The sequence below is a fragment of the Scyliorhinus canicula genome, chromosome 2 (genome assembly GCF_902713615.1).
Source record: "Scyliorhinus canicula chromosome 2, sScyCan1.1, whole genome shotgun sequence".
Taxonomy (NCBI): domain Eukaryota; kingdom Metazoa; phylum Chordata; class Chondrichthyes; order Carcharhiniformes; family Scyliorhinidae; genus Scyliorhinus; species Scyliorhinus canicula.
This window is the reverse complement of record NC_052147.1, coordinates 154,979,080-155,006,309: the sequence shown is the minus strand read 5'-3', so window position 1 is coordinate 155,006,309 and position 27,230 is coordinate 154,979,080. Positions and strand designations below refer to the sequence as shown.

General features: G+C 47.8%; 1 protein-coding gene across 1 annotated transcript; it reads right to left on the bottom strand.

Moving 5' to 3' along the window:
• Positions 1 to 2,298: 2,298 nt before the first annotated feature.
• On the bottom strand, positions 2,299 to 27,230 carry asb1 (ankyrin repeat and SOCS box containing 1). The gene is made up of 4 exons (XM_038788057.1): positions 26,853 to 27,230; positions 23,835 to 24,137; positions 18,196 to 18,581; positions 2,299 to 3,196 (listed from the first exon to the last, which is right to left on the bottom strand). Exons 1-4 carry the CDS (start codon positions 27,107 to 27,109, stop codon positions 3,063 to 3,065), a joined length of 1,080 nt encoding a protein of 359 aa, XP_038643985.1. The 5' UTR covers positions 27,110 to 27,230; the 3' UTR covers positions 2,299 to 3,062.

The following is a 27,230-nucleotide window of genomic DNA, read 5'->3' as shown; positions in this document are numbered from 1 at the left end:
TGATCAAGAGCAAAGCCTCCTGGCGGTGGAGGTTCCTGGTGGTGGCCAGTCTACGTGTGAGTCCTCCCCATACGCTCGGGGAATCTGGGTGGAGGGTGTTGTACTCAGCAGTCCCATACAACCATAGGATGCGTTGGTTCAAGGACTCCAAAGATGCCTGCATTTTCTGGGGCCTTGTGGAGTCTGTAGACCACATGTATATATGTGCACTCCCTTTTCAGTTATTTAATAAACCTTTTATTAGTTTTGTTTGCACTTCAGCCCCACATGCCTGATCTACAGGTACCCAGTGCAGAGACAGGTGGGAAAGACGTCCTCATGAACCTGTTCCTGGGCCTGATCAGACTTGCCATCAACAAGTTCAGGAAGTGACTGAGGAGGTCGTCCAGCTTGACTGTCTGCCCCTCTACTGTGGCTATATTCGAGGCTGGGTGTCCCTGAGAGGGAGCATGCAGTGTCTGCCGGCACTGTCGAGGCCTTCTATGCCTAGTGGCACTGCAGGGGATTGGGGGGATTTAAACAACCCCTTTAATCATATTTTGGTTTGATGTTTTAAGTTTCCTTTTCAATTAGTTTTTTGTTTGGTGCAGTGTCCCTTTAAGGAGCGGCTCTCTTGATTTGTCCCTTAGTTTCGTTAATTAATTTAATTAATTAATTTAATTGTTTTCAACCAAAAATAGTACCAACAGTAGATTAATGGGGCAGAATTGGCCGGGATGAATTGTCCTGCATTTTGTGTACGGGACATACCTCAGCAATTTTCCACTTTACCGGGTCAATGCCAGTGTTATCGCTGCACTGGAAGAGCTTGGCTAGAGGTTGGAAAGTTCTGGAGCACATGTCTGCAATGCTATGGGCAGCACAGTGCTTAGTACTGCTGCCTCACAGCACCAGGGGCCTGGGTTGGATTCCGACTTTGGATGACTGTCTGTGCGGAGTCTGCACGTTCTCCCTGTGTCTGCGTGGGTTTCCTCCGGGTGCTCTGGCTTCCTCCCACCGTGTAAAGATGTGCGGGTTAGGTGAACTGGCCAAGCCAAGTTGCACTTCAGTGTCCAAAAAGGTTAGGCGGGTTATGGGGATAGGACGGTTCATTGGTCTGGGTGAGTTGCCCCTTCGGAGGGTCGATGCAAATTCGATTGGCCGAATGGCTTCCTTCTGCATTGTAGGGATTCTATAATTCTATGATTCTATTGCTGGAATATTGTCAAGGCCTATAGCCTTTACAGTATCCAGTGCCTTCAGCCATTTATTAATATCACGTGGAGTGCCAGAGTCAGAGGGTCATAAATGTTTACAGCGTGGAAACAGGCTCTTCGGCCCAGCTTGTCCATGCTGCCCAGTTTCTATAATTGTGATGCTGGGGACCTCCAGAGGAGTCCTAGATGGATCTCCCACTCGGTACTTCTTGCTGAAGACTTTGCGAATGCCTCAGACTTGGGGTAAATTCTCCGCCGGTGGGATTTTCCCTTCCCCCGGCAGCGCACCCCAGCCTGCAGTTTTCCCAGCGGCATGGGGTACCTACAATGAGAAATCCCATTTGCCAGCGGTGGGAACGGAATATCCCACTGCCAGCAACGGCACGCTGCCGAGATACACATGGCTAGGGAGGCGGAGAATTCACCCCCTTGACTTTTGCACTGATCTGCTTGGCTCCTCCAATACGGAGGCTGGGGATATTTGTGGAGCCTCTCCTCCTGTGAGCCATTAAATTGCACACTGCTAAGCACCATTTCATGATGGGACTGCTGGAGTATCCCTCAATAGTGTGACTTTGGAATGGACTGGATTCTCCGCAAATCGGCGCCGAAATCATGTTCAGCGATGGGGTGGAAAATCTGTTTTCCCACACATAATTAGGACTGGCATCGGTTCCACTATTCTCCACCCCCCAAAAGCGGCGTGCTCGGGGAGTACGCCACGCCAAGTATCCACCGCCTCAGTCTACTGCCTGAGGCCCGCCCCGCTATTCTCCATCCCTGACCAGCTGAATTCCCAACGGCGTGTTTCTATTCTGGTCCTGCAATTCGGAAAACTCGCGAGGAGGCTGCGGACTCAGTCCACGGCCACCACAGTCAGGGGAGAGTTGATCGGACGGCAGAGGGGGCCTCATTCAGGACTGGGGGCTATGTATGCGGGCAGTCCAGGTCGGGCGAGCGGTCAATTGGGGCACTATTTCGGCAGTCCAGGTCCGCGGGCTGAGTCCACCATGGAGCCACTGTAGGTCGCCACCGTGCGCATGCGCAGCCTCTGACCCGGAAGTGCGGGGGGCCGTATTGGCAGCTGGAGCTGTGAGCTCCACGACAGCTGCCTGCAAGACGGTGAATCTGTGGCCTTTTGACGCCAATTTTTCTGGCGTAAAAGACCACAGTTTTCACAACAGCTTGGGGACATAGTCCCTGAAACGGAGAATCCAGCCCATGCTCTGAGAAGCAGTCAGATTTCAGCTCATCAACGAAAGGCACAACATTTTAAATCTTCAGGAAATGGTTTGAAGTGAAGGGGTTAACCCAACCCTGCAACTGGCTAACATTACAGTCAGGTGAAAATGGCTCCTGCATCCTCTCTACCTGTTCAGCCAAGTATGAAGCGACTGAAATGTACAGAAGTTCCTGAACTCTGGCAACATGAGACAGTGGGTAATCCAGTTGAAGGGCTCCTATAGAGTCTTAATGACCTACATCATCTGACCCCCGAGATTAGATTTTAGCCTTCAACTCACCAGGAGATGGTGGAAGTTACTCATCATATATGACCGGCGTGCAGTTTTCTTTGTAACTGCAAAGACAATTTTTAAATTGAGGACATTTTCTATCTAATAAGATTTACGTGTGTTTTGCAAACGTGACCCCAAGAAACGTGAATTTTGTTCATGGGTGGGTCTTTTATGCAGGAATTATGTGGAGTGCAAAGGGCGAGGAAAGGAAAAACTCACTATCCAAGATAGGTAGTAACAGTTCTTTGTGACAGAAGCTAGATCTTGCAGCGATACTCTACTGGCAGGGAGATATAGTGAGGCTTTCGTCCAACAGAAATCATGCAGAGTGGTGAGATGTGATCCTCCCTCAGGAGTCTTCGTGTAACAGGAAGATTTTTACCGTGTCTGGTATAGGCAGCGTCTGGATCAGATGAAGACGAAACTTCCCCAGTGCTCTCCTGATAACTATGCGGCAGGAGGATGTCAATGCCCTGGGAGTACCTGTTGTTAAAGGGAATATCATTTTAATGAACAGTAATGTCAGAATGTGAGAAAGCAGCAAATACTCCCCCATTCTCTATAGTAAATCAAAACCTTGATGCATTCTCATTCTTTCGAGCTGAAATTTTGCCATGACTGTCGAAGCATTCCAGACCCACCCAAGTGTCAGGATTTGCTTTATTCGATTGCTTGAGAAATATTTCTTTGCAGTATAATTTTGCACACTTTCCATTCAAGACAGTTTCAAGCTATTTAAGGAACAATCCAAAAGGATTTAAAGGCTCGGGGTTCATCCTGTCTGTATACACACACAATGCACACATACACACGCACACACACACACACGCACACACACACACACGCGCGCACGCACACGCACACACACGCGCACGCACAATACTGGCATGATTTAATACCCAAAGAACTGAATCCCGTTTTGGGCGTATACAGGACGCCAAGGACCCTGCAATCTAACGGGACTCTGTGAGGAATGCCCCGTCCAGGCCACACTTACCTCATTTCCTGCATGGGGAGCTGAGCCACCCCAATATCTGGACCCTCTTGGACACCCCATCGCAGACTTTTGACCCCTCACTGCCCCAACTACCTCATGGGGGATCCTCGAGCCTCACCCCACTTCATAAGGGCAGGAAACCCAGGGTGGAACTGCCAAGATGCCAGGCTGGCACTACCAAGGTGGCCACTCAGGGGCCTGAGATGGCCTGGGAAACCCTCCCAAGTGCTGTTATGCCTGGTTCACGTTCGTGTAGACCAGTGCTAAACAACGCCATGGCGAGGTCTCCCAGGTGCGGATGTTCATTCCCGGGCCTCGGAGGGATCGGGCGAGATCCCGATCGTGACATCTTGTGAGATCTCGCTAGATCTCACGAGGTGTTCTGAGCGTCGTAAATCTCGTGAGAGGATCTAACGGCCTCGTCGCAACACTGAGTGGGGCACGGCGAGATCCATTCAATCGCGCCCTACATGTTTCTCCATAAGGAACAAACATTCTCACCGTTGATGAACATTATAGACAGAACTTCATTGTGCTTTTAGGGAAAAGATATTCAACCTCCCCAACATTGTGGAGGGGGTCAACATGGTAGTAATTCTCCTTTCCTTCCAAGATTCTTTGGCAGAACAAAATAGGTTCCAGATGTTGCACAGTTGGAGTGTGATGTCTTTTGAAAAGTTCTCACAAATACAAGAATGGGATCAATTATTTTAAACAATACCACAGCCCGAAGAGGTGACACACACCTCACCTGGATTGGGGAAAAGACAATACCAAATTTACTCCATACCAGCCAGCTTGTAGCACTTACACCTCTAGACAGCAGGCGGTGGGTTCAAGCCCCACTCCAGAGACTTGGGAAGCCAGGCCAAGCCTGACAGTTCAGTATGGTACAGAGGGACCTCTGCAGTGTTGAAGGTGCTGGACTGGATTCTCCGATTTTGAGGCCATGTCCGGAGCATGTGTCTAGTCTTATGACAAAAAAGTCAGCGGCGCCCCGGCACCGATGTTCCGCCCGGCAGGGGGCTAGCAGCCGCGCCACATAAAATCCCTGGCTTTACCTGGAAATACGGGTGGAGAATTTTCGGGACCGTGGCCGCACATGCGCATGGCGGCGACCTATAACGGTCGCGCCATACAACATGGCGCCAGCCGCATGGATCCGGCCTGCCAGATCGTGCCCCCTGTAATCCCCCTTGCCACCCTCCACCAGTCCCGCCAAAGCCCCCAGGCCAGTGGAACAGCTCCCCTACAACTGCGGCACGGCTGGACACAGTCCGCAGCCGCCACGCGAGGTTGATGATACCTCAGAACACAAGTGATCCACAGCGTCGGGAAGTCGGTCCATCGGGGGTGGAGCATCAGGGGAGGGTCTTCGGGTGCTGTTTTGGATTGGGCGGAGCATCTGAAAGCAGGCGCCGCCCCCGATTTCGGCGTCAAAAGGGATTCTCTGCACAATCGCCGAATGCGATTTTGGTCAGCAATTGGAGAATCCTGCCCGCTCTCTTTCAGATGAAAAATGAAACCTGCAAGCAAGGCGGCACGGTGACACAGTGGTTAGCACTGCTGCCTCACGGTGCCAGGGACCCGGGTTCAATTCCGGCCTTGGGTGACTGTCTGTGTGGAGTCTGTACGTTTTCCCAGTGTCTGTGTGGGTTTCCTCCGGGTGCTCCGGTTTCCTCCACAGTCCAAAGATGTGGTTAGGTGGATTGGCCATGCTAAATTGTCCCTTAGTGTTCAGTGATGTGCAGGTTAGGTGGGGTCATGGGGATAGGTGTGGTTATGGGGATGGGGGGTGGGTATAGGCCAAGTCAGGGTACTCTTTCAGAGGGTCAGTGCAGACTTGATGGGCTGAATGGCCTCTATCTGCACTGCAGGGATTCTACAGTTCTATGTATGTCTTCCCTCTCAAATGGATGTAGAAAGTCAGACAACTGGAAGAGGTGAGTCCACCCAACTCACCCGGTGTCCTGGCCAACATTCTTCCCTCAGCCAAAATTACCAAAACAGTTGACCTGGTTGGTCCATTATTACATTCTTGTTTGTGGGAGCTTATTGTGCACAAGCTGTAGTTGCATTTCCAACATTGTAACCTTGACAAGTATTGCATTGGCTGTAAACACTTTGGAACATCTTGAGGTTGTGAAAGGAGCTATATAAATGCAGGTCTTGGGAAATTTTAGAATTACATCTGGGTCATTTTCATGATAAAATCAGAAAGCACAACACAAAAAGGTGGTGGAAATTCGTTGCTCTCTCCTCCAAAGGCTGAGTCATTTGAAAGGTTTGTGACTCAGATTGATGGATTTTCCAACAGGGCAGGTAAAAACAGATACAGCCAGCCAAGTGACCGAATGCGACTCATAGAATTTACAGTGCAAAAGGAGGCCATTCGGCCCACTGAGTCTGCACCAGCCCTTGGGAAGAGCACCTCATTGAAGCCCACACCTCCAACCTATCCCCATAACCCAGTAACCCCACCTAACCTTTTGTGTCTCAGAGGTTAACTGAATAATACACAAGTGAGGACAGCAATGATTAATCAAATCAATATCGACCAGTGTAACATATTTCACACAGGAAGGAAAAATGGTCAACAAGTACTTTGTAAACTATAGCAACTGAAAGAGGCAAAGGGGTTTTATTAGATGTGACATTCACTCAAGAGTCCTTCGTAATTAAATTTTTTAGCAAAACAGCCTTTTATAAATCAACTCCAATAAGTCCCACTGAAAATGAGATCCAGCGTGACTGAGCAATGTGTAGCAGCTGACAGAATGCGGAACTGGTAACTACCTGACAGGAGAAATTATGGTTAAAGAGAATTTGAGTTTTCAGCAGGGAGTTGTGAAAACTTTGTCAGTGACAGCAGCCAAAAGGAATGAGGCTGCAAGATCAACAGTTCAGTACACACAGTGACCCAGTGAAGTGACTGCCCATGGAGCAGTGAAATAGACAACTACATCTACACCACCCTGAGGGGTCTTCTCCAAAGCCTCTGACCCTTAGAAATGGATCAAAGGTGATTTTCTTGAAGAAGAAATATTGGTCCATGTGACATGGCGACCCTTGACCTGGACGCACTACCAACAGGAAGGATACTAACACGCAACATCCATGTGGCCAGACACAAAAGAGAGCTACAGCAGAGAGGATAGGCAAGGATAGAGCAGGAATGGTGAATTAAATTATTGCTGCTGCTTCAGTTTTTGCCTGAGCCAACTGGACGATTTAAGAGTGTTTATTAAAGGGATCGGATAAAGTAGTCTCGAGGGAACCTGTGCCATCAAGACTGCTGTGAACCTAACCAAGGAGGTTCTTCAGGTGTGTGCTGTTGTGGTGACAACCATCTTCAGGGTTGTCAGTGGAATATGGCTGCCAATGAATGCAACCCGAGGGGCGAGTCGATTAAGTGGGAAAGTGAGAGATCCTACTTAGCAGAGGCCAAGATAGAGAAGTTTAGAACTGCAGTTGTATCTGCAGAGAGTGGGCAGAGTGGTTGAGTGAGACATATTTTTATTATATCAATAATTGAAAGGGAAATTTACTTTACTAACTTGAGGAAGCCAGCGGTAAGAGGGCAGAGGTTTATTTGTTTACAATATTCTGCTCAATGCAGCAACTTGCTCCCAGTACAGTCCTTGCCGGGAGAACTAACCACACCAGGCCCTGCTTTGGGCCGCCTTTATGTATAGTCTGTAACGAGCTCCAGCTGGGTGGCCTCCGCCCCCTACCTGGGAATCTCGAACTCCACGGGTCCTACGGAGAGATCAACAATGGATTCCCCGTGGTCCCCATGGGGGTAATAACATTTACCTTTTCATTTCAAGTATCATTTGCCTGTTACTTCATGTGTAATTTGCATTGGTTCTGACACATGTTAAAGTAAAATTCACAGAAAGATAAGTAAGTCGTATTTGTAATTTCTTCATTTATGGGTCGTTTGGTAAATCGGGTTGACTTGGTTTACAGTTTTGCCCAAGGGGGCAATAAGAAAGCTGGGGGCTCGAGGCCAGGATATGAAGCCAGAGACTGAAAGGGGTTCACTAGAACTTTCTGGCTTTTAAATAAACAAGATTTCACTTTTGCTTTTGCTATATTTTGTTGGGAAATCAGGAATTCTGGGCCAGCCCAGCTTAGTTCCAGTGGCGTCGCTGGGCAAAAAAGCCGTTGGTCTCTGATTGGCCGGAAGCTCATGTTCCTCCCCATGCACCCCCCCCCCCCCCCCCACCCCCGGGATCCTGATCATCCGGGAGGCCCATCGTTGGCATATTAATTGTCTGATTGGCTGCAAATGGTCAGCAGGACTTCCCCAAAGGAGCAAAGGAGGCAATGAGGGCTTCTTGCCTTCTTTCCATCAAGCAGCCAAGATCCTTGTCCATAAGATATAGGAGCAGAATTAAGCCATTTGGCCCATTGAGTCTGCTCCGCCATTTGATCATGGCTGATATGTTCCTCATCTGCTACCTACAATGCTACAGACCCAGAGTTGGATTGCAAAATCAGCCAGAGCCTCTCCTCCCTAGAACACATGACCTAGGAGCAAGAGTAGGCAATTCAGCCTCCTGAGCCTAAACATCTTCAATGTGATCGTGGCTGATCCCATCATGGTCTCAAATCCATTGTCCTGCCATTTCTCCATAACCCTTCAACCAATTATCAATTAAAAATCTGTCTAATCCTCCTTAAACTTATTCACTGTCCCTGCATCCACCGCACTCTGGGGTAGTGGATTCCACAGATTCACAACACTTTGGGAGAAATAGTTTCTCCTCAAATCTGTTTGAAATTTGCTACCACTTATCTTGAGGCTATGACCTCGCATTCTAGGGGAAGCATCTGAGCCACGTCTACTTTATCCATACCTTTTAGCATCTTGTATACCTCTATTTGATCTCCCTTCATTCTTCTAAACTCTAGAGAGTATAGGACTAAACTGTTCAATCTCTCCTCATACGACAAACCCCCCACTCTGGAATCAATCTGGTGAACCTCCTCTGAACTGCCTCCAATGCCACCACATCTTTCTTCAAATATAGGGACCAAAACTGTACAATACTCCAGGTGCAGTCTCACCAATGCCTTGTATAGTTGCAGCAACACTTTCTTACCTTTATACTCAATTCCAAATGGCAACATTCCATTTGCTTTCCTTATTATCTGCTGCACCTGCATGCTTGTTTTCTGTGACTCGTGCACGAGGACACCCAGATCCCTCTGCATCGGATCAACCCGAAGTCTCCCCCATTTAGATAATAAGTTGCTTTTTCATTTTTTCAACCAAAATGCATGACCTTACACTTATCCACTTTAAACTCCATCTGCCACATTTTGGCCCACACTCCTAACCTGTCTAAAACCATTTGTAAGGTTCTTATTTCCTCACTGCAACTTACTGTCCCACCTATTTTAGTGTCATCTGCAAATTTGGCTATAGAATCTTCTATCTCTGTATCCAAGTCGTTAATATAGTTTGTAAATAGCTGGGGCCCAAGGACCGAACCCTGTGGCACCCCACTAGTTATATATTGCCATCCAGAATAAGACCCATTTATCCCGACTCTCTGTCTCCTGTCCGTCAGCCAGTCTTCTATCCAAGCTAATAAGTTACCTCTAATCCCATATGATCGTACCTTGTGAAATAAGCTTCTGTGAGGCATCTTATCAAACGCCTTCTGGAATTCCAGATATACTCCATCTACAGGATCCCCATTATCCACTTTGCTTGTTTCATCTTTGAAAAACTCTAGCAAATTAGTCAAACATGATTTTCCCTTCATAAAACCATGCTGACTCTGATGGATAGTGCTTTTTCTTTCCAAATGTCCTGATATTACATCCTTGAAAATTGATTCTAACAATTTTCCAACAACAGATGTTAAACTAACTGGTCTGTAATTTCCCACATTCTGCTTCCCTCTCTTTTTGAATAAGGGCGTTACATTAGCATTTTTCTAATCCACTGAGACCTTTCCCCAGGGAATATTGGAATATTATAACCAATGGATCCACTATCTCCGCTGCCACTTCCTTTAACACCGTAGGAAGGCCATCAGGCCCAGGGGACTTGTCTGCTTTCAATCCCAAGAGTTTGTTGAGTACCATTTCCCTATTGATGCTGACTGTTCCAAGCTCCACCCTGACTATTACCTCTGAATTGCCTGTTCCGATTGGATTGGTACTAATGTCTTCCACCGTGAAAACTGAGGCAAAGTATTGATTTAGCATCTTTGCCATTTCTGTGTTCCCCACCTTTAACTCGCTGGTTTCATCTTCCAAGGGGCCAACATTCACCTTAGTGACTCTTCCCTTTTATGTTTTATTAGAAACTTTTGCTAACCTTTTTGTTATTCTGCACTAGTTTTTATTCGTATTTTACCATCGCTCTTATTATTACTTTTGTAGCAGCCCTTTGTTTATAGAATTTACAGTGCAGAAGGAGGCCATTCGGCCTATCGAATCTGCACCGGCCCTTGCAACAGCACCCTACTTAAGCCCATGCCTCCACCCTATCCTTGTAACCGCACCTAATCTTTTGGAAACTAAGGGGCAATTTAGTATGTCAAATCCACCTAACGTGCACATATTTTGACTGTAGAAGGAAACCAGAGCAACCAGAGGAAACCCATGCAGACACAGGGAGAAAGTGCAAACTCCACACAGGCAGTTACCCGAGGCTGGAATTGAACCCTGGACCTTTATGTTTGAAAGTTTCCCAATCTTCCAGTTTGCCACTGGCCTTTGCAATATGATATACCTTAGTTTTTGTCTTTATGTTGTCCTTGACCTCCTTGTTTAGCCATGGATGTTTTTACCCCTCTTATCATCTTTCTTCCTCACTGGGATATATTTTAGTTATGAGGAATTGAGTGTCTCCTGAAACAACTGCTCCTGCTCATCAGCTGTTCTACCTTTTAGCCTTCCTGCCCAGTCTATACGGGCCAAATCTGACCTCCGGCTTATGTAATTTCCTTTATTTAATTCCAGAACACTAGTGTGGGACTCCATTTCTCGCCCCTAAACTGAATCTTGAATTCTACCATACTATGGTCACTACTCCCTCGTGGATCCTTAACGACGAGGCCATTAATTAATCCCTCCTCATTACACAACACCAAATCGAGATTAGCCTCCTCCCTGGTTGGTTCTCCAACATACTGTTCCAGGAAACAGTCTCTAATACATTCAATGAACTCTGCCTCCAGGCTAGTCTTGCCAATTTGCTTCCTCCAGTCTATGTGCATATTAAAATCACCCACTATTACTGCCATACCTTTCTTACAAGTTCCCAGTATTTCCTGTTTATACTGTGCCCCATTGTAGAACTACTGTTTGGGGATCTATAGATTACTCCTCCCAAGAACTTCTTCCCTTTGTTATTTCTTATATCTACCTTGACTGATTCCACATTATGATCTCCAGCATGTATGTCATTTCTCATTAAGCACTGATCCCTATCCTCACCAGTAGGCCTCCGCCACCTCCTTTTCCTTTCACTATCTTTCCAAAATACTGCGTACCCTTAGATATTCAATTCCCAGACCTGTAACCACATTTCAGTAATCCCCAACAAATCATAACCTTTTGTTTCTATTTGCGCTGTTAACTTGTTAAGTTTCTTTTCCAAATGTTTCTTGCATTTGGATGTAAAACTTTTAAATTTGTTTTAATGTTAAATTTCTCTACTCTTCTATAATTCCTTCGTACATAAAAACATTCACCTGTTCTGTCCCTCACTTTTATTTTCTGGTAACCATCCGCCACATTGCTAACCTACATAAAATCCGCCTCCATAAAATACCACCCAGGATCTCACAAAAGGAAATGAGGTGGATAACCAATCAATCCATATTTGATGGAGCTTTTCGGGACAGGGATGTTGAACAAGACACTGGAGGAGCTCCAAACTCCTTTTTAAATTGTGTCGTGGGATATTTAAGATCCATGTTAGTGAGGTAGATGAGGCCTTGGTGTTAGGAAAGCAAAGATAGTTTTAAACGATTTATGTTTATATTGGTAAACATTAGAAATAAGGTATAGTTTTTAGTGGGTTTAATTTAATGGTTCTGTGCCTGGAAGGATTCATGCTGGTCAAAGGCATCTGTGTGCGTGGGGTTGAATTCAATTCCAATTATTTCCATTGTGCTTAGAGAAGACTACAGCGCGAAGAATATATAGTAGTAGCAGGGGCGTTACTTAGCAACAGGAGGTCACTTTCCTTTGTTCTTAGTTTTAACTGGAAGCCATAGCAGTTGGAGGCAGCATCTTGAGGAGTAAACAGCTCTCAACTCTGCCAGAAGGAGGTCTGGACATGACAGGAGCTGCAAGGAGACAGACTTCCTAATATACTTGTTACAATCTAGATAACCAGGGAATTTGGACAGAATGACTGTGTAAGACTGTGCTGGAGTTAAGTGAAAGGAGACCAAGGTATTGTTCATAAAAAATCAAGGAAGAGGAAAGTGTCCAGAGTTAGAGACAAATGCAGTAACTAGATTTAAAATGAGTCAGCAGACTTCAGAGGTAGATGAAACGTTTGATGACATTTTAATACAGACTGGGAATCAAAAGTTAAAGCAATTATGAGCATTTTGCACAGCAGCCAAGACAAATAAATAAATCCTAAAGGGTTGGTGTGAAATCCTGGACTGGAGTTGCTGGTAAAAGTGGAGCGGAAGCTTTGTTTGAAAGTGCAATTTGTAAAACCTGGACTGGAATTTGGAATGCAAACTGCTAAGGGACAGCAGTATTATGAGAGAAGCTTCTAAATGTTTTTGTGAGTGGATTTAGGAAACTCTCATGTGATCACCATCTGGGGGGCATTCTGAGGAGAAATCCACAGGCACTAACTTGAGTTCAGAGCTTAATGTGTGATTTGACCACAATCATCTTGTACACTTAAAAGGGACTTTCTGTTAATGAGACTATTGTAGATTAAAATGTACTTGTAATCTGTGTTAATCTTTAAATCTGTGTAGCTGTTAAACTAATGGGGGAATAAAACTATATGGTATAATAATCCAATTTTTCATGTTTAATAAAAAAAATTGTTGTTTAAACTAATTAGGCATCCTGAGACTGTTCCGCCACGTTTTATTTCAAAACGTTATGGCCTTAGAACCAGGGTTCCAATCTGGGATCTTCCCGATCAGTTATAACATCAATTAGGATCAAAGCACTTGGTTCAATGTCTCACTCCATAGCTTGTGTTTATGAAGCAATGCTTTATTAAGCCACATTGTGGATTGCCGATGAGTGCTTGTCGTATCCATGCCGAGAGAATAAGTATGAACAGAATGTAGGATGCAAAACTATCTCTTTTATTACAAAGTACAAATCTCCTCTACCCGAAAGGTGCAGGTCAGGGTTTTTATACTGTGAGGGCTCCCCTCGTTAAAGGATAAGCCTCGCCCCATTACTGGGGAAGTTCCTATTCATTGGAGGTCACGTGGAAATCAATGATACAAACCCCGTGGCCTCTGTGGGGGTTATAACACCCCTCCCCGCCAAAGTCCGAAGTTGCGTCTGTGTCGGCGGATCGGCGTTTTGCCCAGGGAAGGCGCTCAGGCATCGTCTGCTCGGGGCCTGGTGGCATGTACCAGAGTGGAGAATGGCGCTTCCACGTGGAATGATGAAGCGGGGTAGGTGTGGCTTATGATGAACTTTCTGTAATAGTTGACCAACATTAGGAAGGAGTGAAGTTCCATCGGCCTGGTGGTGGCAGCTGGATAGTGCTACATCAGGGATCTGCGCAGTGCCTTCCCTCAGCGGTTGGACCTCCATGTCTGAATTGGAGTCTGAGTCCGACATTTCTGCGTCCGGCATCTCAGTGTCCTGGACAACATCGGTGGAGGCAGCAGTAGTGGCAGCGGCATCTGCATTGGCGCTGGGACATCCTGCGCCGAATTCAGCAGCACGGGTGTGCGGCCGCGGTGGTGGCTCATGTGTCGGTTGGATTCCTGAACTTGTGCGCGTACCATAAAAGAAACTGGCCCGAACTGTGCTAATTTGACGTCCCCCACAGGATTACACCGCTTTCTACACTCAGCTCCTCAATCTTGGCCGTGAACGGCTTTAAATCGTCTGGCAAAGCCCGGTGCTGGGCCCCTTGCAGAATAATGTGGCGGACGTGGCTCCAACTGTAGATATGCAATGCCGTAAATAATTCACACAACGGAGGGCAGTGATGACCTCATCTGCTAGCGCCCGCGTTAGTGGTCAGGTGGGTAGGGGATGGCGGCTCAACATGTCCAACATGATCTTCAAACCCGCCCAATGTTCCAACGTATATTCATATGTGGCCAGCAACAAGCCCAATGCTGGGTGCGGATGGACGCAATGGGGTTATCGCCCGACCCTCCTTGAACAATCCCAACAACGGTGTATGGTTTGTCTGAACCGTAAAAGGATATCCCTAGACGTAATGGTGGAATTTATTCACAATGAAAACGACATCCAGATCCTCTTTCTCTGTCTGGGTGTAGTTTCACTTGGCGTCCGCGAGGGTCCTGGATGCAAAAGCTATGGGTGCCCTGACCTGTCGACCATGTGGGTGGCGAGGACGGCCCCGGCCCCATAAGGCGATGCATCGCAGGTCAATATGAGCTGCTTGGAGGAGTTGAAATGGGTCAACAGTTGCAAGGGTGATAACCGCCGTCGTACTTCCGAAGAAACCACATGCTGAGGCAGGGCCCACTCCCATTACAACAGCTGGTGGAGGGGGGCCTGCAGGGTGCCCAGGTTTATGATGAACTTTCTGTAATAGTAAGGAATGAAGTTCCATTGGCCTGGTGGTGGCAGCTGGATGGTGCTGGCCCAGAATCGACATCCAGGCCTTCAGTTTCGGGGGAAAGCTTGTGGTGGTTCTTGGGGCCCCTGCGCCAGCAGCCGGCTTCTCTGTGGCTTCTGCCCCATTATCGGGCGCCGTCTCTTCCAGCCTTTGAAAAACTGAATGGCAGTCAGACGGGCGGCCTAAATTCAGCACAGCCAGGCCCTGCAGTTCCTGGACGCGCTGCTCAGTGCTCTCGCGGGAGATGGCGATCTCGACCGTCCGCCCTAGATCCAGGTGAGTCTCTGCCAAAAGTTTGTGCTGAGTATCAGGGTCCCGAAGGCCACAGACAAATCGGTCTCGCAGATTCTCGTTCAATAGAGCGCCAAATTCGCAGATTTCGACCAGTTCCCTCAATCGGGCCAAAACATCGCTGCTCGATGGCGGTATGGAATCAAAAACAGCGAACAATGAACGGGATTTCTGGGTGGAACTGATTCCCCACAAGGGCCATCAAAGTGTCAAAAGACCGGGTATAGTGTGTATCTGCGTGAGTCAGACTCGTAATTATGCTATAGGTCGGACCGCTACGAGCCGTGTGCAAAACCACCGTCTGTCTTTCGTCTGCTATAATCGCATTCGGCAAAAAAAAAGTATCACATCTGTTCGATGTACTATTCCCAGCCATCTGTACCTGCCCAGCTTCCCAATGTGGGGCATGTCTGCGAGCGGGTCGGGAGGCCACCAAAGGCCTAAATGAGATGATACGGCTTCACAGCACTCAGCGACGACGGCAGCTCCACTTTCCCCTCGTCGCTAGTGTCATATCCAAGCGAGAGAATAAGCATGAACAGCAAGTAGGATGCAAACGATACTCTTTTATTACAATACACAAATCTCCTCTCCTCAAAGGGTCTCTGTCCTTGACCTGCACCCAGGTCGGTTTTTATACTGTGAGGGCTCCCCTCATTAAAAGGGAAGCCGCCCGCTCTGTTACTGGGGAAGTTCACATTCATTGGAGGTCATGGGGAAATGAATGGTACATACCCAGTGGCCACCATGGGGGTTATAACAGTGTTATTCTGATTTTTATTTTGGTCGATTAGGCTGATGAGTTCCCTTGCGGGAAACCTGTGGTATTATTCATTTTATTCTACAATTTTTAAAATTGGAAAAAATCTCGCAATGCCAGAAGGATTAAGATCTGAGAGTGAAATTGATGCTAGCAGTTCCAGAGAGAGAAAATGGGCGTGAGAATTCGCCCATCAAACCGTGGGCCTGTCTGAGCACCTACAACTGGATTGGCACCAAATAGTAGGAAGGCAGATGCCCACATCAAAGTTAGATATCACAGTGGACTCATTGATCTGGAAAACTATTCAGCTGAAAAATTACATCGCGATGGGAGGTGGTACACTTCTTTCCATGGATTTAATTATATTTGGAACAAATCTATCTGGGTACAGGAATGGGCACAGACCTCTTGGCATTGGCATTATGCCTGGGCATTTGGAACAAGCCTGAGGCCGGGACTTAGCAAATTGGCTTCAGCATTGAGATATGGATCTGGCCCTTGGCATCAGAAACCAGTTTGAGGGCTGAGCTCTAAGAACAGACCTAGCAACTCACAACAGATGGCATCATAGGGAAAATAATAAATATCCCAATGACTAAAAATAAAAACCCAAAGTATATATGTTGTGCAGCTGTCTGCACATATAAACAGACTAGCTGCTGTGACCAGGGGCTCCCTGGGTTGTTACTCCCCCAGAGGGGTAACGGGACAAACAATTACGGTCCTTCTCCTTTGAGGCAGCAATGATCACCGCGGAGACAAATCTGGGCCCTAATGGAACTCCTGCAATGAGCCACTTCGATATAACTATGATTCCCAGCATGCTTTGTGGCAAGGGTCTGGCTGATTATCACGAATCGACCAGCGCAGCCTCCATTTTGCTTCCTTGAGTTTGATCCAACTGGGTCAGCCCTTGGGCCACTTGTCTTTCCTGCAGCCCACTCACCACTTCTTCCCCACTCCTCCCCAGTTTCCCCTCCTCTCCCCGTTCGCTGCTCCTGTTCCCAATACTCCCATTTGCTGTTTTCCTATTCAGCTCACTGACCCTCCCGGTTTCCGCCTCCCTCCCGTGCCTTACCCACCACCATCTCTCCCGCTCCCTCATCCGCTCCCTCGCCTTTCCGTGCCACTCACCCGAGCCCTGGCTCACAGCAGGGGTTTTGGAGAGGGTAGCGGTGAGTCGAGAGCGAGAGTAAGCAAGTGGGAGGCTGGGAGAGGGAAGTGGGGACTGGGAGAGTCAGAGAGGGAAGCAGCGAACAGGATGGTCCGTGAGTCAAGACCGGTCACAAGTTGAGAGAGGCAGGAAGATGGGCTGGGGAAGCAAAATTCAGGATTTAACTGGAAAGAGCTAGTTAGTCGCACAGTGGCTAGCACTGCTGCCTCACAGGTGTTCAATTTCAGCCTTGCATGACTGTGTGGAGTTTGCATGCTCTCCCCATGTCTGCATGAGTTTCTTCCGGGTGTTGCAGTTTCCTACCAGAGACCCAAGATGTGCAGGTTAGGTGGACTGGCCATGCTAAATTGCCCCTTGGTGTCCATAGATGTGCAGGTTAGATGGGGCTATGGGGTTACGGGGATAGGGCGGGGGAGTTTTCCTAGAATGGGTACTCTTTCTGAGCGCCGGTGCAGACCTGATAGGCTGAATGGCCTCTTTCTGCACTGTACAAATTCTATGGTTCTATTCTATTCCGAGTTAACAAGTTAAGAATTAGGAAGAAGAATTTTGGGCCATTTAGGTTCAAGACAGCCCATCTGCTTTTAGTGTAAAATTACAGGTCAGGAATGTAACCCACCCTCATTATATGTTTTCTTACAGCAATGTGAATTTTATTTAGCATGTGGACTGATTGCTCGAGGCGTTGCCATGGAGAATGCACCAGGGAGTAATTAAAATCATAGAATCACTACAATTATCCTCCATGCTCTTGATTACATTTTAAAAACTTAAAATTTAAAAAGCTGATTGTTCGAGGCATTGCCATGGGGTATGCACTAGGGAATGGCTGTCCTCCCATGCTTTTGTTTCATTGAAAAAGACACAATGCCTGGACATGTTCCTCCTGCCTGCAGAGGACAGGGCTCGGAGTATGAATATATGTAGCTTCCAGCAAGCGTAGGTGAGTCACACTGTGAGCCCGACTGCTAATCTCAGATTGGTTGTAGTATAATTCTTAGCATAATCAGGATTGTTTAACTTGGAATCACATGTAATGTTGGACACTATGTTTTGAGTTTTGCAAGTACGGGCTGGTGGGCTTTGGTCAGTACTTTGCCTGTTATGAACTTCCAAAGGAATATGCTGTTTGATACGATCCACCAGCCTACATACTGGACTCACAACAGCACTGAAATTCATATATCACATTACTCATTTGTGTGATGGGCAGAACGTTTTTTTTTTTGGCTTGATGGCAGCATTCTGTTAGTGTTACTACTGCACAGTATCAGTGTGAAACAGCCAGCTTCACCTGTTGCTCAAATCTTTCAGGCACCTTAGCCTGAGTAATCTTAGGTAGACTGGGCACGGAAAGGGACAGCTTTAGAACCATGAGTTTGTGCGCGATATACGGCGAGCAATGTCACATTTAAAAATGCTGCTGAGACAGGATATAAAACAGCAACTTGATTTGTTGTAAGGTTACCTTTGGCAGCTCTGAAGATCTGCAAGGCCTCCTCATTCACCTTCATCCGGCCAATCGTTTCTGCATCCAGACTCTCCCAGTTAACCAGGTTCAAGTTCGCACCAAAGTCGATCAAAAGTTTTACAAACTGTGCTTCGCATCCGTGCCGTAGAACAGCATCAAGAACACAGACGGGTGAGCCCCGGGGAAAGGCCGTCACATCCACCTGGCCCCAGTAGTTATAATCGGGGTTTGCTCCAGCTTTCAGTAACAACTTGAAACACTGGAGATGTTGATAGGCAGAACTGATGTAAAGAGGGCAAATACCCAGCGATGTGAATCTCCGGGCAGCAGGCACTGAGGTGCGAGTGGATACGTGATGATTAACATCGACATCCGCACCGTATCTGAAACAGGAATGGAAACCAGGTCAGCAACGATGTCAGTGACCTCCACAGAAGGGATGATTCGTTGGTTTTTACATCAAATTGCAAAGATTAGTGAGCAAATGCACCATACGAAAGGCTGCAGAAGCTGACACTGGTCTCCTTCGAGATTCTTAAGGGGTGATCTAACAGGGGCGCTCGAAATCATGAGGGGTTTTGATATTAAAGAAGGAGAAAGTTTCCAGCACAGATTGAAGATAATTAAGGAAACTGGCATAAAAAGGGTCAATGTAGATGAAGGTAGAGCAGTTGATGTCGCATACATGGATTTTAGTAAGGCGTTTGATAAGGTTCCCCATAGTCGGCTCATGAAGAAAGTAAGGAGGTGTGGGATAGAGGGAAATTTGGCCAATTGGATAAGTAACTGGCTATCGCATAGAAGACAGAGGGTGCTGGTGGATGGAAAATTTTCAGACTGGAGACCAGTTACCAGCGGTGTACCACAGGGATCGGTGCTGGGTCCTCTGCTATTTGTGATTTTTATCAATGACTTGGAGGAGGGGGCTGAAGGGTGGCTAAGTAAATTTGCCGATGAGACCAAGATTGGTGGAGTAGTGGATGAGGTGGAGGGCTGTTGTAGGCTGCAAAGAGACATTGATAGGATGCAGAGCTGGGCCGAAAAATGGCAGATGGAGTTTAACCCTGGTAAGTGCGAGGTGATTCATTTTGGCAGAAAAAATTTGAATGCGGATTACATGGTCAACGGCAGGGTTCTGAGGAATGTGGAGGAACAAGAGAGATCTTGGGGTTCATGTCCACAGATCTCTGAAGGTTGCCACTCAAGTGGATAGAGCCGTAAAGAAGGCTTATAGTGTGTTAGTGTTTATTAACTGGGGCTTGAGTTTAAGAGCCGTGGGGTTATGCTGCAACTATACATGACTCTGGTGAGACCACATTTGGAATATTGTGTGCAGTTCTGGTCACCTTATTATAGGAAGGATGTGGAAGCATTGGGAAGGGTGCAAAGGAGATTTACCAGGATGCTGCCTGGATAGGTCTTATGAGGAAAGGTTGAGGGAGCTAGGGCTTTTCTTTGGAGTGGAGGAGGATGAGAGGCGACTTAACAGAGGTTTATAAGATGATGAGGGGAATAGATAGAGTGGACGTTCAGAGACTATTTCCTCGGGTGGATGTAGCTGTTACAAGGGGGCATAACTATAAGATTCAGGGTGGGAGATATAGGAGGGATGTCCGAGGTAGGTTCTTTACTCAGAGAGTGGTTAGGGTGTCGAATGGACTGCCTGCTGTGATAGTGGAGTTGGACACTTTAGGAACTTTCAAGCGGTTATTGGATAGGCACATGGAGCACAGCAGAATGACAGGGAATGAGATAGCTTGATCTTGGTTTCAGACAAAGCTCGGCACAACATCGAGGGCCGAAGGGCCTGTTCTGTGCTGTACTATTCTATGTTCTAAATGGGAATTTGTGGGTTGATTTTTTTATATCTGGAAGGTACTGTCCCAAATGTGATGGGAACAGATTCAATAGCAAACTTCCAAAAGTAAATTGGACAAACACTTAAAGGGAAAAAATGCACAGGGATATGAGGGAAGATCACAGAGTGTGGAACTAATCGGATAGTTCTTTTAAAGAGCTGGCACAACGGGGATGGGCCAAATGGCCTCCTTCAGTGTTGGCTCAGTCTCCGATTCCACATGAGGCGGAATTCTATGGCCCCGTCGCCGCGGTTGCGATCCAGGAAAATGCAGCAAGCTGTTCAAAAGTCCATTGGCTTCAGTGGGAGCTGTAAATCCCGCCAGTGGGAAGCAGTGGTATAGTATTAAACTGCACCAACAAGAGGAATGACTTGTCCTCCTGACACTGGAGGACAAACAACCTCAGTGTTTGGGCTAGGAATGGTGGAAGAAGAAAGACCGCACTCAGGATTTCCATTTATAATCACAATTCAGCAACTGTAGCTGGAGGTGTGCACATCAGGTGGGCACGAGACTGGGCTCAGCTTTGTTAACCTCCTTTCCCTCTCTGTCCCCAACCCCCCAATGTTGGTAGAACCTTCATCACCCGGCTCAGGGATGAAGTACATCCAGGAATTAAGCTACCCATGATCTGGAATACAGCAGAAGATGTGATCTGTGGAAGAAAGTGGGTTGAGAAAAGACAACAAAACAATAGCACTCATTAAAATCAGTCAAACGACAGATTATCAGCGAATCCAAATCAGGTCACATGGCAAATCTGTGAAGTACACTAAGTCAATTTTTCACGCTGAAAGGCACAATATAAATGTAGGCTGTTGTTATTAATGCATGTCTCATCTTTAGGACACTGCATTGAAACGGAGGGCTGAAAAGGATGGGAATGGAATCATTTTGTTTGAATTCATTCACAGGATGGGAGGGTCACTGGCAAAGCCAACATTTGTTGCCCATCCCAAATTGTCCTGGAGAAGGTTGGGGTGAGTCACCTTCTTGACTATGGTTTGCTCCAGTTCAGAGCAGCCACAAACAGAAACTGCTGGAAAACCTCTGCGGGCCTGACAACATGTGTGGAGAGAGAACGGAGCTAATGTCTCGAGTCTGGATGACTCTTCGTCGGACTGAGTCAACCACACTGCTGTGTATTTACAGCCACTTAGTGTAGACCAGATCAGGTAAGGAAGGCAGATTTCCATCCAGAAAGGACATGGAGGCACAGTGGTTAGCACTGTTGTCTCACAGCGCCAGGGGCCCTGGTTTGATTCCAACCTTGGGTGAATGTGCTAGGTGGATTGGACATGCTAAATTGTCCCTTAGTGTCCAAAGGTTAGGGGGATTACAGAGATAGGGCGGGGATTGGGTTTAGGTAAAATGGTCTTTTGAAGGGTCGGTGAAGACTCAATGGGCCCAATGGCCTCCTTTTGCACAGTGGGATTCTATGATTAGTGAACCAGGTAGGTTGTTATGACAATCAATGATGGTTTCATGGTCCCAAAATTGAATATTTGATTAACTGAATTTAAATTTCCCAGCTGTTGCAGTGGGATTTGAACTCATATCTTGGGAACTTTAGTCACAGCCCTGGATTACCAGTCCTGCAACAAAGCCACTGTGCTACCACTGACTGACCTTAAATCTGTGCTCTCTCGTTCTCGATCCTTTTGCGAGCGGGAACACTTTCTCCCTGGATAAAAGCAAATTACTGCGGATGCTGGAATCTGAAACGAAAGAGAAAATGCTGGAAAATCTCAGCAGGTCTGGCAGCATCTGTAGGGAGAGAAAAGAGCTAACGTTTTGAGTCCAATGACTCGTTGTCAGCTTTGGACTCAAAACGTTGGCTCTTTTCTCTCCCTACAGATGCTGCCTGACCTGCTGAGATTTTCCAGCATTTTCTCTTTCAACACTTTCTCCCTATTGTCCGTATCCCTCATGATTTTGAACACCTCCACCAAATCTCCTCTCAACCTTCTCTTCTCCAAGGAAAACAATCCCAACCTCTCCCATAGTTTTCTTCATTTATCCTTTCCTGGGATGTGGGCCAACATTTGCTGCACCTCAGTGATATGCTAGACCATTCCAGGGGTCAATTCAGAGTCAATCGCATTGCTGTGTGCCTGGAGTCACCTATAGATCAAGTCGAGGTGGCGGATCTACTCAGTGAATCAGATGAATTTTTACAATAACCAATGATAGTTTCATGGTCACCCTTACGGAGATTGGCTTTCAATTCCAGATTTATTAATCGAATTTCAATTCCGCCAGCTGTCGTGGTGAGATTTGAACCCACGTCCCCAGACCATTAGACCCAGACCAGGGCTGCTTTAGCACACTGGGCTAAATCGCTGGCTTTTAAAGCAGACCAAGGCAGACCAGCAGCATGGTTCAATTCCTGTAACAGCCTCCCCGAACAGGCGCCGGAATGTGGCGACTAGGGGCTTTTCACAGTAACTTCATTTGAAGCCTACTTGTGACAATAAGCGATTTTCATTCATTTCATTTCATTTCATTAGCCTGGGCCTCTGGATGACGAGTCTGCCACTATGCCACTATGCCACACGTGATGTGCAAGATTGAACATAAGCAGTAAGCACCTATACTGATGGCAATGAGAGCTACATCTCTCACTCGCTCCACATCACTCAGCCCTGGGCCGGGATTCTCCGCACCTTTGGGGGCTAGGCTGAAGCCGGCAGAGTTGGCACATGTGCGGGACTGCTAGCGTGTTCTGGCGCATGCACAGAACCGCTGGCATGATCCCAGCGCATGCGCAGGAGGGTTATTCTCCGTGCCAGCCATGGCAGAGCTTCACACAGGCTGGCGCGGAGGAAAAGAGCAGCCCCACGGCACAGGCCTGCCCACGGATCGGTGGGCCCCAAATGCGGGCCAGGACACCCCCCCCCCCCCCCCACCCCCCAAGGACTCCACAGGCCGCCCACAAAGCCAGGTCCCACCAGTAAGAACCTTGTGTAATTTACACCGGTGAGACTGGCCGAAAACGGGCGGCCGCTCGGCCCATCGTGGAGCGGAGAATCGCCGGGGGGGGGGGGGGGGGGCACTGCCAATGGCCCCCGATTGCCACCCCTGCCAAAGAAACGGCACCGGCGAATTCAGCAGCAGGCATCGGGGCGGATTCAGGCCGCGATTCTCCCCCAAACTGTGGGTCGCGACCCCCAGTGGGCTGGCAAGATGAGATCTTGAGATTGCGACCCCCACCCCCCGCACCCCACTCCCTGGTTCAACTCCTGTTCCCCAACCCCTCAGTCAAAACCTAAAGCCCTCCCTGTCGACCCCTCCCACCAGCTCTCGTAGCCCCCAAAATCTTCACTCTGAGGGTTACTGAAATCTTGAAGTGTTTAAAATGGGGTCACATCGGGAAAAGGTCTGTGGAAAGGTTTGGGGCAGCAGGGTAGCATGGTGGTTAGCATAAATGCTTCACAGTTCCAGGGTCCCAGGTTCGATTCCCGGCTGGGTCACTGTCTGTGTGGAGTCTGCACGTCCTCCCACTATGTGCGTGGGTTTCCTCCGGGTGCTCCGGTTTCCTCCCACAGTCCAAAGATGTGCGGGTTAGGTGGATTGGCCATGATGAATTGCCCGTAGTGTCCTAATAAAAGTAAGGTTAAGGGGGGGGTTGTTGGGTTACGGGTACAGGGTGGATATGTGGGTTTGAGTAGGGTGATCATGGCTCGGCACAACATTGAGGGCCGAAGGGCCTGTTCTGTGCTGTACTGTTCTATGTTCTATGAAAGGCAAGTAATTCAGGCGCTAACCCCAACTTACTTGATCAATTCTTTCAGGATATCCGCCTTGCCCACCCGCGAGGCATGATACACCGGGGTGCTGCGGTGGTGGGAACTTCCATTGGGATCAGCCCCTGCTTGCACGAGAATCCTCGCGCAGTCCAAATGGCCATTCAGGACAGCCACGTACAGCGCAGTCTGTCCCTTGACATCAACCAAGTCCACCTCGGCCCCTTGCTTGAGCAGGTAGTCCACACAGTCTGCATGACCAGCGGTAGCGGCAATCCGCAGTGGTGTGCACGGCAACCATCCACAGCACCAGACTGATTTCTCATTGATTCGCCTGGAAAACAGAACGGCAACTTTACGAACGCATCCCTCAACTTTAGTTTTCCACTCAACCTTGGTTCAAATTCTGGGGCACAAAAACAAATTGTGGGTCTACTGTCTTTACCATTTCTGTTAGTCAGAGGCAGAGCAGACTCGAGGGGCTGAATGGCCTGCTCCTGTTCCTAACTCATGTGTTCATATTTTGCTACAGTTGTACGGTCCGCCTTTTTGAGGCCACAGCTAGAATACTGTGTACGGTTTTGGTCTCCTTATTGAAGAACAGACATTACAGCATTCGAAACAGTTCAGAGGCCGTTCACTCGCCTGATTCCTGGGACACAGTTTAAAAATGAGAGCTGACCCATTTAAGATGGAGATGAGGAGAAACTTTGTCTCGGAGAGGATGGTGAGTCTGTGGAATTCTCTTCCATCAGGGTCAGTGAATATTTTCAGGCCGAGTTAGATAGATTCTTGACTAACAAAGACGTCAAAAGGTTTTCGGGGTGGGTGGGGGGGGGGGGAATGTGGAGTTGAGGCCACAATCAGATCAGCCATGATCTTATTAAATGGCAGAGTGGGCCCGCAGGGCCGAATGGCGTTCCCCTAATGTGTGTGTGGAGCAAGTTATGTGTTTGGAAATCAAACAAAACACATTGCAGTAAAGTTTCTGCTGACCAATGCTTGTTACTCATCAACATAAAATACTAAAACTGGGAGGTTATGATGGAGCTGTCACAACTAGTGTATTGTGTTTAGTTCTGGTCACCACACTATAGGTAGGAAGTGATTGCACTGGAAAGGGTGCAGAGGAGATTCATCAGGATGTTGCCCGGGCAGGAGCACTGCAGCTATGCACATAGGTTAGCACTGTTGCTTCACAGCTCCAGGGACCCGGTTTCGATTCCCGGCTTCAATCGCTGTCTGTGCGGAGTCTGCACTTTCTCCCCGTGTCTGCATGGGTTTCCTCCGGGTGCTCCGGTTTCCTCCCACAAGTCCCGGGAGACGTGCTGTTAGGTGAATTGGACATTCTGAATTCTCCCTCTGTGTACCCGAACAGGTGCTGGAGTGTGGCAAACTAGGGGCTAACATAAGCCTACTTGTGACACCAGTACAAATTATCATTATTATGAAGAGAGGCCTGTTGGGCTGGGGTTGTTTCCTTGGAGCAGAGAAGGCTGAGGGGAGGGGGAGGGGGAAGGGGAGAGGGGGGGGGGGCTGATTAAGATTATGAGGGATAATAGTGTGGGGTGGCTTCAATTGGAATTCCCACTGACAGCTGTGGGAGCAGAGAATCCCATCACCAGCAAACAGCTCACCGCCTCCCCCCGCAGCTGGGAGGCCGGAGAATCAGGCCCAGAGTAGATAGGAGGAACTTTTCCCCTCAGTAGAGAGGTCAATAACCAGGAGCCATAGATTTACGTTAAGGGGCAAGAGAGATTTAGAGGGGTTTTCAGTAAAATATTTTTGGAATCTGGAACTCTCTGCCTGAAAGGATGGTAGAGTCCGGAACCATCACAACATTTAAGAAGTATTTAGATGAACATTTGAAATGCCATGGTATTACAAGGCTTCAGAGCAAGTGCTGGGAAATGGGGTTCGAATAGATAGGTACTTGATTGCCAGCACAGATACAATGGGACAAAGGCGCTCTTTTTCTCCTGTAAAACTCTTCATCTATGACTCTAACAAGCATACAAGAATGAACAGTAAGAAACGAGCAACTCCACTAGCTTGTCTCCTCCAGGGTCCCAGGTTCGATTGTGCAGAGTCTGCACATTCTCCCCGTGTGTGTGTGGGTTTCCTCCGGGTGCTCCGGTTTCCTCCCACAGTCCAAAGACGTGCGGGTTAGGTGGATTGGCCATGACAAATTGCCCTTAGTGTCCAAAAAGTTTAGGTGGGGCCATTGAATGTCAAGGGACGATGGTTAGATCCTCTCTTGTAGGAAATGGCCATTACCTGGAATTTCTGTGACACGAATGTTACTTGCCACTCCTCAGCCCAAGCCAGGATATTATCCAGGTCTTGCTACATTTGGACATAAACTGCTTCAGTGTCTGAGGAGTCACGAATGATGTTGCACATTGTGCAATCACATCTGACCTTATGATGCAAGGAAGGTCATTGATAAAGCAGCTGAAGATGATTGGGCTGAGGACACTACCCCGAGGATCTCCTGCAGTCTTACTACCGTGTTTCAGCTCAACCCCAACATGATGTCAGGCAGTGCAGCTCCATTTAATATACATGGGATCCTAATATTGTAAACTACTGCAAAAAGACATTGCTGTGTGTGTATAAATCACCAATTAAACCACAGATAGAATATTGTGTCCAATATTCTTGGCACTTAGTTTAGAAGGATATCAAGGCCATGGAGAGGACAAAGGAAGAGATTTATTCAAATTGATTTATTAAAATGGTTTAAGACGGTTTTAATTATTGGTTTGCTCACAGTTGGACAGGACAACAGAGAGCTGGGAGCAGGCTGGCCACCTTCTTGGATGAGGCCAAGGACTGGGAGATGAGAGCATGAAATAAAATAATTGCAAATAAAAAAATGGAGGCAATGCTCTTGAAAAACAAATGTATTAGAAAAATCACAGATTTTAAATATTTAATACCTTGCCCATCCTGGGCAGAGTGACAGGCAGAATCCAGCCATTAATAAATCTTTGATAAGGTGCCGGCCAATAATGCTGTGTGGAATATGAATAATGCCCTCCCTCACCTCCTGAAGTTGTCCTCCTGTAGGAGGTTGCTGATGGTGTCCAGGTCGCCCACATAGGTGGCATCGTGCAGCCGTGTGTCCTCGCCCCCTTCCATGGGGCTGTCACAGAACTGTTCCCGCAGCCACTCCTTTAGATTGCGGCCAGCCCTGGCTCCAGCAGCGCCTTCAGCCTCTTCCTGCTGCTGCTGCTCAGCTCCGGGCTGTGCTGGAGAGCTCCCAGCGGAGCTCCTCCCCTGCACTGCATCCCCATCCGACATGCTGCTGTGTCCCTGCAGCTCTCTCTGCTTCAGTGCCAGCGCACGGTGACACTCCTACAGCACGGCCATTTCCACTCCTCGGGCTTTCTTACTTTGCACTCAAACCCTTAACCCCGGTCCA